At 34.8% G+C, this 18,229-nt stretch overlaps 5 protein-coding genes across 5 annotated transcripts; 2 read left to right on the forward strand and 3 right to left on the reverse strand.

The window, feature by feature from the left end:
• Positions 1-645: 645 nt before the first annotated feature.
• Positions 646-2,950, reverse strand: Tsp_00245 (secretin receptor). Its single transcript, XM_003376000.1, has 9 exons — positions 2,856-2,950; positions 2,394-2,439; positions 2,243-2,361; positions 2,131-2,190; positions 1,983-2,084; positions 1,724-1,863; positions 1,226-1,510; positions 822-1,178; positions 646-752 (listed from the first exon to the last, which is right to left on the reverse strand). The coding sequence occupies exons 1-9, from the start codon at positions 2,948-2,950 to the stop codon at positions 646-648; spliced, it is 1,311 nt and encodes a 436-aa protein (XP_003376048.1).
• Positions 2,951-3,433: 483 nt separating this feature from the next.
• Tsp_00244 (conserved hypothetical protein) lies at positions 3,434-3,754 on the reverse strand. The gene is made up of 2 exons (XM_003376001.1): positions 3,673-3,754; positions 3,434-3,651 (listed from the first exon to the last, which is right to left on the reverse strand). Exons 1-2 carry the CDS (start codon positions 3,752-3,754, stop codon positions 3,434-3,436), a joined length of 300 nt encoding a protein of 99 aa, XP_003376049.1.
• Positions 3,755-5,228: 1,474 nt separating this feature from the next.
• Positions 5,229-11,548, forward strand: Tsp_00243 (small G protein signaling modulator 3-like protein). The gene is made up of 14 exons (XM_003376002.1): positions 5,229-5,731; positions 5,791-5,896; positions 5,922-6,052; positions 6,377-6,407; positions 7,028-7,155; positions 7,212-7,365; positions 7,842-7,894; positions 7,946-8,070; positions 8,846-9,281; positions 9,305-10,391; positions 10,483-10,809; positions 10,866-11,000; positions 11,079-11,195; positions 11,222-11,548. The coding sequence occupies exons 1-14, from the start codon at positions 5,229-5,231 to the stop codon at positions 11,546-11,548; spliced, it is 3,660 nt and encodes a 1,219-aa protein (XP_003376050.1).
• A 428-nt stretch (positions 11,549-11,976) lies between these two features.
• On the forward strand, positions 11,977-13,644 carry Tsp_00242 (conserved hypothetical protein). Its single transcript, XM_003376003.1, has 7 exons — positions 11,977-12,030; positions 12,089-12,350; positions 12,436-12,555; positions 12,780-12,845; positions 12,937-13,058; positions 13,189-13,472; positions 13,536-13,644. The coding sequence occupies exons 1-7, from the start codon at positions 11,977-11,979 to the stop codon at positions 13,642-13,644; spliced, it is 1,017 nt and encodes a 338-aa protein (XP_003376051.1).
• Positions 13,645-14,788: 1,144 nt separating this feature from the next.
• On the reverse strand, positions 14,789-17,286 carry Tsp_00241 (N-acetylglucosaminyltransferase II family protein). The gene is made up of 8 exons (XM_003376004.1): positions 17,190-17,286; positions 15,956-16,688; positions 15,791-15,890; positions 15,578-15,708; positions 15,436-15,511; positions 15,280-15,369; positions 15,055-15,183; positions 14,789-14,989 (listed from the first exon to the last, which is right to left on the reverse strand). Exons 1-8 carry the CDS (start codon positions 17,284-17,286, stop codon positions 14,789-14,791), a joined length of 1,557 nt encoding a protein of 518 aa, XP_003376052.1.
• Positions 17,287-18,229: the final 943 nt, after the last annotated feature.

Consider the following 18,229-nt stretch of genomic DNA (forward strand, 5'->3'; position numbering starts at 1 on the left):
AAAAATAATAATCTAGATTTTAGAACAATCAATTTCTTTGTTCTGAATATGTTTATGATTATCTATCCCATAATTATTATCAGTACGTTGAAAACAAAGAAAAGTTTCTATGTCTCCGGATCCTTGTTATCTGACCTCTATAGCATTGCAACATTATATATTGTTCTTGCATTACATTGTACTGCAACTGTTTATTGATAAATAATTTTCAAAAATTTCATCACTGAATGGATATTTGTTATATTTAAATTGAAAGATTGAAATTTTATTTAATGTTGTGTAACGAATTTTAAACTGTTAAAGATGAACAAAGAATTGATAAATAAATATGGACAGAAATTGTTTCATAGTAAATTAATTTAAAATAAAATTCATCTTTCATTCAGAATTTTTCCAATTTTAATGAAAATATCGTGGCTTTATTTTATGAATACAACAGTTTTGAAATAACTAAAAAGAAAAATTGACAACGAACATACTTTTTTTCCAAACAACATATTTTCATGCAAAACTGCAGAATTGAAGTGAAATTTGAATCAATATGGAATTTCAAATGCAAAATTGTAAGTGTTTTTAATTAATGGAAACTTTTCAAATTTATTATTGAAATAACAGAAAGAAAAAAAGTTAGTAATAATAATAATTTCATGTTAAATTTGATGTCGATGATTTGGATAAATTTGATGTAGCTGTTACTTCTTTCTGCGGATCTTTTGTTGCGGATGTATTATCGCAAAAATCGCTGGCAACGCCTAAAAACGAAAAACGGAAAATAATTAGCCAACAGCTAATGGAAAATTTCAAAATGCTTAATAATATACCACTTTTGTCTTCCGTGATATGTGAGGCTAATGTAGAATCACGTTTAGAAGAAGCTGCTGTAAATTCTGCAGATAAATCGCAAGCGTTGCTGTTTGCAATATTTGCCGACGACGAAGGATTCTGTGAATTTAAACTTTCTTCAATGTTTGAATGTACACTTCCACTTTTTGAACTTCCATCATTCGACAAACTACCCGAAGCTAGGAAATCAAATTTTTTTGAAGATTTTGGTTTCAAATATTGAGAATTATTGGGATTGTACGTATTGTGGGTTGAATCGTGTATTGGCACGGGTTTTTCTAACGGTAATTCTGTTTCATTTTTTGATGCTTCATTCCATTCAGATTCATTTGGTTCTAAGATTAAAAGTTAAATTTTGGCATAACATTTATTATTTATTTACCACTTTTAATATTTGTTTCATTTCCTGTTACTGATGGTTCTTGAGTTTCTTCGGCGGTTCTTATGCTGCAACTTTCCGCGCCTAATGTAGGCTTAATGCCTGCATCTGGACTCAAAATAGTCGATAAATTTCGTGCACTCTCGAAATGTTCCATCAATTCAGATTCCGCTGTTTTACTAAACCTTGAAAGAGACGGTGATGTTGGACTGTTACTCTGCACGAAATCCAGCAATGCGGAATCAATTTTTGAATTTTTTGAATATATCAAACTTTCTTGAAACGTTCCTTAAATTTATCTTTTCAATAATACTGTATAAATTTTAAATAAAATTACTGTTCATATCGTTTAGTTTTTTTCCATTCGATAAACTTCTTTCCAATGTTTGGGCATGCTTGAAATTTGTCAAGTCTAAATAGTGCAAAAAGCGTAACGTAAAAAAATTTTTTTTATTTATATTAAAATTATTTTTTAATCATTAGATGTTATTGTTTATTCACTTGCGCTTTCGTCAATCACTGGTTTTCTTCTGATGTTCAGAGATTTTCTTAAAGTTAAGCAGCATTTACCATTTGAAAAACAAATAGCTACGAACAGAAGTCCCATTGTTGCCCCAAATGAGGCAATTGAGATTAAGATTCTAAAATTTAAATAAATTTATTTAATTTTAACAGCTGAATTTAAATGACCTTTTCTCCAATAAATTTTGAAATAGAATGCATAATAAATTTTCTGTAACTGACAAGTAAATAAACGTACTTTGTCAGCAATGAAAGTTTTTTGCAACACTGACCTAAGTTTCGACCATTTTCATCCCGGCAACATTTTGCATCAATAAATATGCTTGGTAAATCCGAGCAACTAAATAAAATTTTTCAATATTCCCCATACACGAAACCATATTTACCTTTTATCATCACAGGGCGGATTAGTTATCAAAGATTCCTCATTGATATTTTGCACATCCCTTTGTTATGTAAATATTAAATTCATTTAAGCACAATTTGAATTTGAAATACCTTTCATTTTTATCAAAGCTGTTTACATGTTTTTCTTTACTGCCGATGGTTGCACCCTCAGCATTAAAGAGTTTTAGCATCGCCGTATTATTAATTGTTTGAGCACAATCAACTTCATCCTAAATCAGACATTCAAGTATAATGTATTCACCTCAGATATTGCAAGTCGCATATTATTATTATGCACATCGTAGAAGCTTAGAAATGCATAATATAATGCCATTAAAGGAATAAATAAATCAAATAAAAAGTATTATTTTTCCTTACCTTGAAATATCCAAGCAAAATGCACAAAAACGCATAAAAATACCAAACTCTAAACATGATAATGATGAAGAAATTCAGAACACTTCAGCTATCCTCAAATGTTTTCGAGTTTTTCATGTACATTAAAGAGTGAAAAGTCTAATTATGATGTTTTCTAATTAACATAAGTGAAAATGCTACACTATATGTAAATTTGCATAGAAATAAAGACAATTATAAATGATAAAGAATATGCTTCCGGGTAGCACTATTCGTGCACTAGATACTACATAAATGTGTCGTTTTGATAGATTCATTGTAATATTATGGAATTAATAAAAATTGAAAACGTTAAAACTCATATAACTGTGGCAGCACAAAAATTAATGATTTTCTGTTTGGTTTTTCAGCTCTTTGCACTTTATAATGTACAGTAATTTGAAGCGACTCAACCTGTAGCATCCTTTTTTGCATTACTTCATCAATTATTTTTTCAGCATTTATTCTTGCACTTGTTTTAATGAATAATCTAGTTTAACGTTTCTAAGTGTGCTTGTAACATTATGCAGTCAGTACTTCTCCCTCAGCTTTAAATAATTCGATACAAAGTTGCTTCAATGTAAAACTCTCCTTCATGAAAAATATATCCCTCGTGTTTCTGCATTAATTTTTACTTTTAATTTTTTGAACTTTTCGCAAAAGAAAATATTAATGCGTATATCCTGCATTTGCATTCTTATTGTAACTTTATTTTCAAATATTTCATACATTATTCACTGCTTGTAATAATTTATGAAACATAGTTTATCATAAACTAAACCTATTTTAAATAACACCTAAACAATAATTTTATATATGCCATTATTAATAAGTGTAATACATATGTTGGCGACAGTGGTCACACAACTTGATCCCCAGTTATAGTGGACTGTATTCTTCTTTATGTCAGATGCCACGAAAAGCATGGACGAATTGTGCGTCGGATTCTTTTTTTTTTGCGAAGTTTGCTCCAATCGCAGCTTTCAGCTCGTCGTACGAAACAGTTTGGACCGTTCGAGGTTTGAAATGGTCCACCAGCATGCAAAACTGCTGTTGTCCCAACTTCGACAACAGCAACGTGCGACATGCAGCTTCGGTGCCATCACCATCCAACAGGCCAAAAACTGAAATTTCACATTCCAAACGTTCAATATAGTAGATCCACTCCTTTGTCGATGGATTCAAGGTGAACCGTTGTTGAGCCGATGTAACTTGATTCAAATTCATCCTCGCCGCCAAGATGTAACGTTGTAGTGTAGATAACTTTACTGAGTACCAGCTTGCGAAGAACACGAAGCAAGCAACGATAGTGACAGAATACAGTAATGCAATAGTATTAGGGATTCAGGTACAATAGCGTGGATTAGAATAATCTAAAGAATAATTTGCTACAGGCTCCGTTTATCAGATTTTGTTTGTGCAACTTTAATCTCGGTCTCAAAACGGGAAAAAAGGCTTTTGTTCATTGTCATCTCTGTTCAAGAATGCATACTGAAATTGATCGATATGAAAGTCAATTGCAGTAGCATCTAGCAAAGGAGTACTCTGAAATAATCAAATCCTATCTGGAAAATGAAGATGCTGAGAAAATAAAGAATCAGGAAGGATGTAGCATTTATCACATTACAGCGCATACCGCTATGTTGTAAAAAAATTTTAAAATTTCCACTAGTCGACAAGCATGGTTAATTTTTCACTGACGATTGCAAAGCAGACTGCCTGATGTTGTGGTGTTATTTATTGTATTGGATAGCAGTATTTTATTTGCAGTTGTGAATAAATTGTTAAAGCAATTTTTGGCCCAACTGAACTATTACTAGATTTTAGTTACAGTCTACCGAGCTGCATATTTGAGTTAGATTTCCAATATAACAATTTTATTTTGCATTATTTTATGTTTTATTGCATGCATAAATTTTTGGTAACGATACACAATGAAAGTGTTTTTTAAATCTTAGTTTTGAACTTTCAGCAATTAATTGAATAAATAAATATATAGTTGTCTATACTGTTTGCAAAAACCAAACCCTATTTAGATTAATTAATAGATTAATAATCAATAAAGCAAGAATTTCCAAAAAAGAAATGACCGTTGATGATTTCAATTTCTTTTCATTACTGGTAAAGCAAAAATAACTGATGTAATTTTTTTCACAATGCACTTTTATTACGTAGTATTATACGTCAAGTGTATGTAAAATACGCGCGCAAATGCGTAAGCAGACTGATGTTAAAAATTAGTGAAAATAATCAAAATTAAACAGAGAAATGTGTTATTAAGATAAAAGAAAGCTTCAAAGAAACAAATTGGTTAATAAATACACTGTATTTTGGCTAACTGCTTGTAAAATAATGGTAACTGTCGCATGATTATTTACCAAAGCTGATGATAAGTTGTAAATGTTAGCTCATATTTACTTGCTGTTAAACAAACAGTAGCATTAATAAGGTTTGTGTACTTACATTTCCAAACGGTAGGTTTTCATTAAAACAGTCAAAATAATTGATATAGAAATCCATCCTTTTATACTCCGTTTCCTTTAATAGCAAAGTTGCGTGACTGAGACGGTGCGCAATGGGTTCGTTGTTTTACATAAATAGAATTAGCATAAGAAAGAATAAAATCCCAATATTTATACTTTTTCTTATATATTTTGCAATTTATATTTTTTTGAGATTGATTCCAAATGAAATTTTTTCCATGAAATATTTCAAAAATGAGTTTAAAAGTTCATCATCATTGCCAAAGTTTGAAAATCGCTTTTTGGAAATTTACTCAATTTTAACAAATATAAGTCAAAGAATAAATTTGACAAAAAATGCAAGTGAAAATTATTGCGAAGATGATGTTGCTGAAGTGGCCGAAGCAGTTTATTGGGCAGAATCAAGACAAGCTGAAAATCAAAGTGACCATTCCCAAGTTTGGGTTGAAAATGGCTTCAATCACAATGTGAAGTTTGATCACGTTTTCATGATCCAAGTGCACAAAAGACCGTCTTATTTCAAGCAGATGATCGACTCGTTGTCAAAAGTGTGGAACATTTCTGAAGTTCTGCTTGTAATCAGCCACAGTGCATATGATGAAGAAATGAACAATATCGTGAAATCGATAAAATTTTGTCCTGTGTTGCAATTGTTCTACCCCTTACGAATGGAACTTTTTCGAGAAAAATTCCCAGATGCAGATCCTGAACATTGCAATGGGTAGGCAAGTTGAAATATTTAATTCAAAAAATAATATTATTGTCTTTATTTCAATGAAGAACATGCTGCCGTCCTGAATCGAAACGTCGATCCATAAAAGTGGCTCAGATAGCTCAAATTAAGCATCATTGGTGGTGGAAAGTGAGAAATTATCCGACTGCGGCAGTTTGATTTCGATTCTATATTTTAGCTTGTACAAGCATTTGAATATATAGAAGAATTGAAAAAATCCGATTTTTGGATTACTTTGTTAGAAGAAGATCATTACGCTAGTCCTGATTTATACGAAACCCTTAAATCAGTTATCAAAGATAAATTAAAGTAAGTAAAACATTTTCCAACCTCTCGTACTCTTGTAATAATAAAAATACACTGTTCGATCTCAAAACTATATATAATATTTTAAGTAAAAAACTTTTTTTTGAATAATTTAATGAAATTCATTAATTTTTCTAGAGTAAGAAAAGAATATTTTCCTTTAAATAGCATAAAGATAATTTATTAAATAGAAATATTCCATGTTTATTTAATTACATTCATTATTCAGTCTTTAATAATATATTAAGATTAAAAAGGAAAATAATTTACAAATTAAACAAAAATGAATACCTTTCTTGAGAAAAAAAATTTTTTTTGATAATGAAGAATGAGGAGTTTGACTTTTTACAGTGATCAAGTTTTACACAATCACACAACTTTGTTAAATAAGATTAATGGAAATTTAAAAAATGTTTGTGGTACAAATGGGCATTTTAAAAATATTTTCTTTTCCAGTATTGTTTATTGACGCTTTTACGAGATTCGTAAATAAATACTGCTCATTGGCGTATTTATGCAATTTTTTTGCTAAGATTTTGTGAAGAATGCCAAATCATAGTTCCTGGAAACTATTTTCAATTGCTTGTAAACAAAAATCAGCCTCCTAATGAAGTAAGTTTATAATGTAAATTATTAAAATTCTACTTGTATATCTTCTAACACTTGTTTCGTATTTTCAGATTAAAATTGAATATTGGTATTCGTCCACGCATAATTTGGGAATGACATTTTCTAGGACGTTTTGGAATGAATTGAAGTTGCATGCTGTTGTAAAGCCATATTTTTTATTTTTTAAAATATATTTATTTCATGCATGTTTAATATAATAATTTCGCGTAAGATATGTACACTGTGATACTACATTTTACAATAACACTGTTTGTTACATGTATCTTTTGTATGAAATAGCAAAATTGACAAATGAACTGCTTATTTTTTTTAATTTAAATTATATTTTATATTAATTCAATTTTTTAGCCTTTCTGCACGTACAACGATTACAACTGGGATTGGACGTTAAATCATATTCAAACACGTATTGCTAGAAACTGGAAAGCTGTTGTCCTCAAGTCATCTCGACTATTTCACATCGGAGATTGGTATTTGTAATTAAATTACTTTTTTATTTTTGAATTAGACAATAGCAAATCATTTATTATAGTGGTACTCATACAAAATCAGATAACTGTAATGCTTCTCTGGAGGCTGTAAAAAATTACATCAAAGAAATAAACATCCGCACCTACACTTTTAAGGTAGATGAAGGTGGCAGACTTTTCGCAAACTGGGTGACGCCACAACCTTATGGAGCATGGGTAGATCAGAGAGATCATCTTCTCTGTTTATGGCATATTCATAATATTTAATTTACACTAGTATTTTTATTATAAAAACATAGAACTTCATCGATATATTACCAACTAGGTGAAAAAGCGCTTGTTTCTTGTTACTGTTGTTTATTTACATTGACACAGATGATTTTTACATATATATAGCATTGTAAATAAAATTGAAATTCTAGAAGCGGCTGTTGTTACATTCCAACTATAGCAAAACTATTAAATTTGCTTTTGTTGAATTTGTTAATTTTTGACATTGTTTTATAATTTTGGAACTTATGGCCAAGTGAAAAAAACTAATGCAGCAACATTTTCTGACAATTTTAAATAAAATTGTGAATAGCGATATCGGTAATGACAAAAAAGGAAAAATGAAAATTTTTATAAAACTGATGACAAAATTTTAATTTATAATTATTAAATCAATATTAAAATTATCAATTTCATTTTAGTCAATTATCACTTGTACTTATTTCACATTACGACATATGAGCTTGAAAATCATGTAGTTACTGTAGCAATAGTTATTTACGTATTTGTAACGTAAGAATCTTAGTTTATCGGTTTGTGTTGTTAATTTTTCAACATTTTCAGCAGTGTTTAATATGATCAATATGGTGAGTAATGTATGTGTGCTCGCGAAAAGTGATAAACAGCGGCGAATTGTATACCTAGTTGGCAGTTTAATGAAAATGTTGTTTTTCATAACTGCGAAAATAGTGTGAAGAAGAGGTAATGTTTGCTTTGAAAAAGCATTAAATGTCAAAATTAAAGAAGTGAAATTTGAAATAAAAATACACTTTAATCAATCAGTGAACTGATGCTTTTACATTAATGTTGAAAATTTCACAGATTTATTTCATGTGTACATGAATTGTATGATGATGGATTTGGTTGTTTACAGTTTCGAATTTGTTTTATAGCGTAGTGTTTTACCGTGTTTTAGTTGTATATTATTGTCAATGTTGACAGTAATTAGAGAAGGAGAGAATTATTTGTAAGGGTTTGTGTCCGTATACTGTTCAGAATCAATTATATAAATAGATAGTGGGTTTTAATGATGTTTGCTTAATAGAATGGTGCTTGAAAATTCTAAAAATGAAGGAATTGTTTGTAAATTTTATTATCGACCGATTGAAAAGTTCAGCTGGAAATTTGATTGATTTTTCAAACCACCAGTGTAGTTGATTGAGAAATACAGTAATAGCGTTGACTTTTCTGAATTGTTAATAGGCATTGTGTTATCTGTTGATGTTTTTATCTATACCACAACTGAAATAAGTGACTTTTGTTTTGCAAAATTAAAAAATAGCAATGAATTTTTTTATTTTGTTCTACTGTCATTGTAGTGATGGAAGTGTGCAGTTATAAAAATGATCGATTCTTAATACGAACTTTATTTATTTATTAGAGAAAAAAAAAGATAACATTGTCGTGTGGTTTTTTATTTTTGCAGCCGTGATGTTTTGCCGCAGTCAGAATAGAGGTTACAGTCGTGGTTTTTCCCAAGCGACGCGTGCGATGAGCGATGAGGAGGAAGAAGATTCGGCCGAGTGCAACGGGGGCGTGGCTTTTGCCCGCCAAGAGGGTCTGTCGATCGGTGCCGCGTCCGGTGAAATTGGTGATTCGTTTTCCAAAATTGGAACTCCCTGTTCATGTCTGGTCGCTTCGATTGTACCGTCCAAACGTCTGCTTCGGTCGGGCGATGATGACGTCGACCCTGCTTCGAGTCGTTACTTGTGTTTGGATGATTACGATCAGTTTGGCTTCAAAATTGGAAAAAAGGAAAATGGAGAAGAAAATGGTCGAACGGTCGACGGCAACCAAACCTCACTGTTGGTGGAGGAAGAGTGCAAATTACGCCTGCGTTGGATTGCCTACTTGGAATTCACGTTCAACAGTAGAGTGGTCGAAGATTTGACTTGGGAAAAGGTCGAGTCGTTTTTGCCCAGGTCGGAAGAGTTGGCGAGTCTGGTGCGCGCCGGCGTGCCCCACTCGTTGCGACCGTACGTCTGGCCGCGGCTGTGCGGCGCGACACGACGGCGCCAGCGGGCCGACTACACCTACGCCGACATGTTGAACGAGTTGAAGAAAGTCGACGACCAAGACGACAACGACGACTATTCGCTCACGTTCGGCCAGATCGAGAAAGATCTGATGCGCACGTTGCCGAACAACGTCTGCTTCGCCTCGCCGGACGGCGTGGGCGTTGGACGGTTGCGTCGGATTTTGCGCTCCATTGCGTTGGCGTTTCCCGACGTCGGCTATTGTCAGGGAATGGGCGTGATCGCGGCCACTCTGCTTCTATTTTTGGACGAAGAGAACGCGTTCTGGATGATGTGCACGATATTGGACGACCTGCTGCCCGACCGGTACTTTTCCGACTCGTTGCTCGGCTCGGCGGTCGACCAGCGGATATTTCGCCTACTGATCGCCGACTTGCTGCCCGACGTCGACGCCGTGTTCCGTACCCACGACATCGAACCGTCTCTGGTCACTCTCCACTGGTTTTTGACTTTGTACGCGTCGTCGGCGATGCCGTTCCCAATACTGTTGCGCGTCTGGGATTTGTTCTTCTATTACGGTTCGACGGTGCTGTTCAAAGTGGCTCTGGCGATGCTCAAACTGCGCCAAGACCAATTTCGGGCGTTGGCCAACTCGGCCGACGTGTTCAATTTGTTGTCGAGCACGCCGTCGTCGTTGGGACCGACCGACGTCGAACCGTTGCTTCGTGCGATCGACCAACTCGACACCGACGACCGGCGCTTGCCGTCGTTGCGCGCCACCCAACGCGCCTACTTGCAACTGGCCCGTCGTCGTCCGACCAACCACTCCGCCGTCGGCCGTCGACTGTTCCGGCGTCGCCATGGACGTTGTCGTGCTCGGTCTACGTCGTCGTCCGATTTCGACCAATCGTCGTCGGCGAAAAATGTTCGACAAACCGAACTATTGGTCGAATTGAAGCAGACGATCGCCGAACTGGTACTCGAAATGGCCTCTCGGTCGCCAACTGTACCGGCATCTTTGCAAGTAAAGCTATTCGTTGAAATTTCCCATATCGCGCGACTAATCGACGATATTTATATTTTTGAGGCCGATTATTCCGTCGAAAGTCACAGTCGAGATTACGATTTGTACACTGAAGCGCATCGCTTGACTCGCCGGTGGGCCAGGGCGTTGGTCGATTTCGAACGACACGAAGACGACGAGCTCGGCTTTTGCAAAAACGACCTCGTCGAAGTGCTGTCGCGCAGAGACGAACACTGCTGGATTGGCGAATTGAACGGTCGACGTGGTTGGTTTCCGGCCAAATTTGTCCAACTTGTCGACGACCAACTGCGCGACTATTCCACATTCCCGTCTGTCGTCGAAACAGAAGACGACGACGACGACGACGACGACGACAATGATTTCACTGAAGTAAAGGAGTATTTTTTATTATTCAAAATTATTAATTTTTCAAAAAAACATATTAGAAAATTACAAAATTGGTTCGACATCAGTTTTGTACAATTTTGAAAACAATTTTCGAATACGGTATGAAAAAGTCCTCTTTGCTTGGTCGTCCGTTTCACCCGTGGTTGTTTATTGAAAGTGTTGCTAACGAAGAGGTAGACTATTGTTGTTGTTGTTGTTGTTGTTGTGATAAACATTGCTTTCTTTGTCTCCATTCTACCGTGCAAGTATAGATTCGAAAGGAGCATCTGTCGGTTCACAGTCGTCTGATGCTCAGTCAAACGTTCCAACTTGACCAAGATGGACAGACTTTCACACCCGAAGAGTTGCTTTACAAAGCGCTTCAGTATGTAAATTTGACCCACGATCTCGCCAGAGTCTCTTCGATGGACGTCAAATTCCGATCGTTGGTCTGCCTCGGCTTGAACGAACAGGCGTTGCACTTGTGGTTCGAACTGCTCTGCACCAGCAACGGCGATCTGGTCGACCAGTGGTACCAGCCGTGGTCGTTCATCCGCAGTCCCGCCTGGGTGCAGTTGAAATGCGAACTCAGGCTGTTGGCGCAGTTTGTATTCAAGCTCAACTCGGCCTGGGAATTGCCGACGACCAGAAAACGACCGGGGAACAACCACCGCCCGATTCAAGAAAGCGTCCGAGACATGCTGCTCAAGCACCACTTGTTCAGTTGGGATACTTGATTTAAAAAAACAGAGATCATGATTTGTATCTTTTTTTGTTTGTTTGTTTTTTTGTTCGTGTTTTTTGTGTTCGAATCGTAAAACTTGTTGTTGTTGTTTATTTTTTTTCTTTTTTTTGTCAGCAAACAGATATTAATAAGGTGAAATTGATATTTTTCAACAATTCAACCTTAACTCTTTGCTATGCAGTGGCAACAGCAAGCACACACTCGACTGGCTCGGTGTTTTTTCTTTTTTCCACTGCTTTTTTTCTTAATCAAATTTCATTTTTCCATTAAATGGGACAAAATTAAAATTTATTATTTTGTCTTTTTTATGAACTTTGTTCATTTCTGCTTCGTATGCGCTCATACGTTTCATCGTCATACATACTTGGAACATTCGATTCGAATTTGTCTAATAATTAATTAATTAAATCGTAGATTTATTATTCATGTCTCTGCACGGTGATGATTGCTATTTTTTCTTCTACTCCAAATGTACCAAGGTTAGTATAGTATTCGTAAGTGTGTTTGTGGAACTTTGTTTGAATTTTTGCTTTTCAGGGTGACCGATGTCCATTTCGACATTCCAAATCCGCACTCGGTACTGAAATTGTTTGCCAAGCGTGGCTGCAGGGTCGTTGCAGAAAAGCCGGATGCGGATATCGGCACATGAAAAACGGCAAGACCCGATCCACCACGCCCTGCTACTGGGAAAATCAACCCGGCGGCTGTTTGAAACAGCACTGCGTGTTCATGCATCTCAAGCCGAGGGACAAGAGTCTTTCCGCGGCCGATTATTCTCCTCCACCCCAGAGGGCTAAAGGTCAATTGTTGGCTCCTATGATCTCTACTCTAATCATACTATTACATATTCAGTACAGTTGATTTTTCTTTTTTTTTTCTTTTAGCTTCTAAACCACGTAAAAAACGTACTTATGATGACGGTCGCGTATGGATAAATCCCAAACTGAGCGTTTCGGTGAACGTTGAAGATGATGATGAAAATGCAAATCCCTTGAGAGGAGAAAGTAAGAAATGATGATGAAACAGACACATGTGAAATTGTATTTTGTTTTCTAAATTAATTCTCACTTTGTCCGAGTCACTTGCAGTTTTTGTGAACCAAAAAAAAAGAAATATTATTCTTATTAATGAATAATAATAGTATTATTTTCACTTGATAGCTTAAAAATTATTTCTAATCAAAAGTTTGTTCTGATTATAATAGTTGATGATGATTTTATTCTTGCAGATAATAATATGAAGAAAAAGGCGAAAAAAAACAACACTTGCATAGAAGAAGCTGATTCTCAGCATGGTATATATATCAGTTGGACAGTTTTTTTTTCAAAATTATTCTACATAATTAACAATCACGATAGTTGTTTTTACAAACAACAATGCTGCAGGATGCTTTGAATTTCTTATTTTTTTTCAAGGAGAACTTGAACTTGATGACTTGATTGTCAATGATATGGTGGACGATAATGATGTAAAGTGTGGTGTCAGTTTTGAAAGCAACGCGAAAACGGTAAGAAGTGTAACTTGAAATTTCCATTTTAACGTATTCAGAAATATTCTAACGTATGTGATGATGATTAGTAGTATTATATTTTTAAATTATCGTTTGATTGATTAAAATTATTTTTATTTTGTTGCAGAAATTTGGAAAAGAATCAGATTCAAATTCAGAACGACAAAGTTTGGATGATTATTTCAGAGAAGAAGAAGAGAAACAAAATGAAGAATTTCCGTCGGACCCTGAGGCTGATAATCGCCAACCGAACGGTAGTGAAAACTGCTTGCATGGGCAGCAAGAAAGAGCTGAAGAATTGAACAATAATAATAATGATAATAAATCTTGCATATCTGAAAAGAAGAACGAAGAGAATGTGAAAATTTCCACCGACATCGATAATGATAATAAGGGTCAAAAAACGAACAGGTACGTGCTTTTTGTACACAAAATGAGAATCGATTTGTGAATATTAGAAGAAGATTATTTCAGTAAATTGGGTAGAGCAGAATACGAAGCACGCTTACTTGAAGTTCTTGGCGAAGACTTGGCAAAGACACTTGCCGAAGAAGGTATTGAATTCGACCTCAACGATCCTTGAAACTATTAACGAAGCCACCAAAAGATGAAATCGCTAAAACTACTACAACAACAATTACTACTACTACTACTCCTACTACTACTACTACTACTACTACTACTCCTACTACAGCAGCATCATCATTCATTTATTCGTCAGAAAAAAATTTTTTTAATAAGCGGCATTTTTGAATTTTGTTTTACCTCTAATGCATTTCTGAAAAATTAGATTAGAAGAATTCTCTTGCCTTGTCTTTTCTACATTATTATTATTATTATTATTATTATTATTATTATTATTATTATTTTGTGCGCATATGAAATATTGATGTATGTGTATTTTTTAAGCACAGTGAATAAGTTGCAAAGCAGGTAAAAACGGGATTTGAAAGTAATTGAAAATTACATTGGAAAATAGTACTTAAAATAAAGTTATGTATATGTATATATATGTGTATAGGTATGCTGTGTACACGTGACAAAAGTTGCTAAAGTATGATACAATTTACTTTTACTTTTTCATCAACAACAACAACAAGAAAACAAAATGGGAAAAAAACTGACTGACTGCATTTGCTTGTTGTATGCATAAGATTGATTGTACAAATTTGAAAATGATCCAAGCTGAAAAGTACGTGAAAAATACATCAGCAATATTTATCTATAATATGCATGTATGTGTGTGTATCTATCTATCTAGCTATATTATATGTATGATAGTAGAGATAGCTATAGTTAGCATGCAAATTGCAGTGAAAAAGTGGTAGCTTCAGAACAGCTTTCTCTCTCTGTATGACTCTCTCTATTCCTGGAAGAGAGATTAATTTTTTTGGTTTTTCCAGCAGTATTAGACAAGTATTTAACATTTCTTAAGAAAAATAGGCACATTTCATCAATTCTTTCTTAATAAAAAAGTGAAAACAATACATATATTTCAATGCAATGAACACGCGCAGCTTGAAAAATGTGAGAAAAAAAGCACTGTTTGTTCAAAAAAGAAAAATATTTTCAAGCACACATCAAACGTATATATATATATATGTTTTTTAAATAAATATATATACGGTTGAATTGATACGGTAACGAAATAGTAGAAGATAAATAATTTTGAGAAAACCAAAAAAGAAATACTAATTAATGTAATAAACAAAAAGAAAACATAAATTTCAAACATTCTGCACGATGATATTTTTCATGCAGAGTTGATGATCCCGTTTGTCACCCCAACCACCGTATTCGGCCGGCAATTTCGGAGATCGACGGTTTGAGAGTTTGAGGAAAAAATTTTGCGGAAAAAGTTGTGGCTTCAGATCTTTCAGTCGAGTGACGACCGTGTTAGCGCTTGAATCCGCGGTGCACAGTCGACCCTTGTGGTGAATACCGCTAAAAGATGAAAATTTGCAAATATAAACAAACAAACTAACTAACTAACTGACCAATCACCGATGTGAAATACTCGAGGAGTGGCAACGACAATTGTCCACAACGGTGGATTCATGCATTGTCGACTGACGTGCAACAACGACCAGTCCCAGTTGTAATCGTCATATTTGCAAAAGTTCTAATAAATTAAAATAAAATTGTTGTTAATTAAAATTAAATAAATATATATTTGATTGAAATCTGTATTGATTGAATTGGTGTGGGAGAAATTTACCGAACCACAGCTGCGAATTGCATTCCAAGTACTACGATTGATTGCCATGCCCATGTTGTGATGACTAGAAAACCAGAGCATCACATTCAACTGAAATATTGTTTAAAAAAACAATAATAATAATAAGATATGATGTTTATGAAGATGAAAAGATACCGCATTCGGTTGACTGTTTCGTCTGTTTAATTGATTATAACTACCCAACGTGATCACTTGACAATGTTTGCACAGACTAAAATTTGTTTAAAAAATGAAACAATTATTAATCAAAAAATGAATAAAAATGCAATAAATTCACTTGTCTCGATTGCGTACGATATAATCGAAAGTGTACAAAAAGTCCGGTGAAACGTAATGGTCCTCTTCGAGCAGCAGCACCCAGTCGCTGTAATTTTTCAGCCGTGGGATACCGTCGAATACATAATTGATCTGCAAGTCAGTCAGTCAATGGACGGATTAATGAATGAAAGAGAATTTTGAAAAGAAGAAAAGAGAGGCAAGGAAAATTCACCTTCCACCACCAGTGATGCTTAATTTGAGTCAACGATGCTTCACGATAATGGCCGTATCGATCCGGAGAATCCCAATTGAGACATTTCTCCTTCTGAGCTCTGTTGAATTTTGAAACAAAAAAATAAATTATAAAATTAAAACTATATAAAGCGGTATTATTAACTGAGCTTTGTCGATATCGCGCGCACAGTCGAGCGGATCTTGACCGGGAAATTTGTACGGACTGATCTGGACGTTGTCGGGATAGAAGATTTGCATGACACGACAGAAGCGGATCGACCTGACAAATCCGTTCATCTCGACATCGTAATAATCATGGCTGAAGATCACCAGGGCGCGGTTGATGAACGGCGCCGCTTCGAAGCTCTCGACCAATTTGCGCAGGTAGTTGAGCCGCCTGTGGACTTGGACCACAATGACGAAGCTGACATTCTCCACCGGACCGAACAGATTCTCGTTGAGCACATCAGCGTGGATGTTGTTGTCTCGTATGATGCGCCTGATTTCGTCGACACTAGGCGAGGGCGGTGGCTCTCCGGCTTCAACAAACTCAATCCCACCCGACCCCGGTGGAACAGGCGATTCTTGTTCGGTGGTGAAGCCGCCGGCTTTGGACAGGGCGGACGGCTGACTTGGTCGGAACAGGATGTCCGCATTGGCGGTGGTCGAATATTCGAAATTGAAGCCCCGGCCACGCTTCAATTTCAACACCAGCACCAACAGCACGAAAAACGTGAACGTCAACTTGAGCAATTTGATCAACAACCGAGACGAGAGCATTCGAAAACAAGCTTCCGACAGCAATATACCGTCATCACCGGCAACACCAAACCACGTGCCGACGATGTTGCCAACACTGTAGCATCGTCGAAATGTCAAACAGTCACCACCGACACCTGAAATATTCAAAACGTTGAAAACCAGGAGATTTTTTCTCCAGCATTCAAAACATCACGTCTGTGAAATTTCAAATTTTCCAATTTTGTGACAACACTTTTACATACATTTAAACACAGCAAGTGTAGATTTGAAAATTACAATTAATTTTACGCTAAATTTGCGCAATTGCAAATGCAAATCAGAAGAAAATAATACATAATACACAATATAAATGGATAAATGCATGGATGTAGTTTTTTAATTGAAACTTTTCAAATTTCATTTTACATCTCAACTATTCTAATTTTCTGATTATCCTCTTACATTCATCAATAAAAAAATGAAAAAAAACTTTTTCCAAACAACAACAAATAATGAAAAAATATTTGATGTAAATATGGAAATTTACACTGAAAGTATTTTGATAATGAAATAATTGATAATAATAAGAAATGAAAAGAATGATAAGAGGAGGAAAATTGAAAGTATAGAAAAATGGTGAAACAAATTTTCAATACTACTACTACTACTACTGCTGCTGCTGCTGCTGCTGATCAATAAAAGCTGCGCAAATGCGGGGGCGGATGAATAAAATGCTTTTCGTTCGACGTTCATTTCTTAAACTTTTCCCTCTTTTTTAACATTAATTAGCCAAACAATAATTTCAACAATAGCTTTATTATCAAATATGGTCAATTTTGTTCGGCTGCACGGCAAAAATGGTGGACAACAAGAAAATCGCGTTTCCAAAGTCAACACAACAGCTGCTTGTTCTTCCGTTTGTTAATTTTTCAATTTAGACCAATCACCGTCATCACAGGCGAATCGCAATTATTAAATAATAATAATAATAATAATAATAATTATTATTATTATTATTATCAAGCGTTGCTTGGGGTGTTGGTTCACAGGAAAGAAACTACTTTTGTCTCTACTTTTCTTTCTTTCCCCCTACCTCCCTCTCACCCTACACCTCCCTTTCACCTTTGTCAGTCAACTCTGTCAAAGCAAAAGTTGGAACAAATCGATTAATCAGTCTCCTCTACCATCAATCAATCAATCAATCAATCGATCAATCATTCGATCGATCGATCACTAACGGCATTATGAATAAAATAAAGAAAAAAATATTAATAAAACTATTTTTCTTTTGCTGAAAGTAAAAAATTCACAATTTCATTCACATTCATTCGTTCATTCTAAAAGAACAACAACAACAACAAAATTACTCACTGCACACGTTATATATAGATATAGTTATGCATATATAAATATCAAAGAAAATGAAAAAACCACAAACTTGGATGATTATTAAAAAATATGTTGAAAAGGGCATGATAATGCGAAAGATGAACACGTAGGGGAGAATTTTATAAAACAAATATATATATATGCATATGTATAATATTCTGCTCAATAATTGTTCGTCGTGGTCAACTTGTGCAAATATTTGATTTGCATTAATAAAAAAAGATGTGATTAAAGAACAAAAACAAACAAAAAATGTTGATCAAAAACAATGCGACGAACAATTTTTTTTCCAATTTTAATAATACAC

Source organism: Trichinella spiralis (genome assembly GCF_000181795.1).
Source record: "Trichinella spiralis strain ISS 195 chromosome Unknown Scfld4, whole genome shotgun sequence".
NCBI classification, from domain to species: Eukaryota; Metazoa; Nematoda; class Enoplea; order Trichinellida; family Trichinellidae; genus Trichinella; species Trichinella spiralis.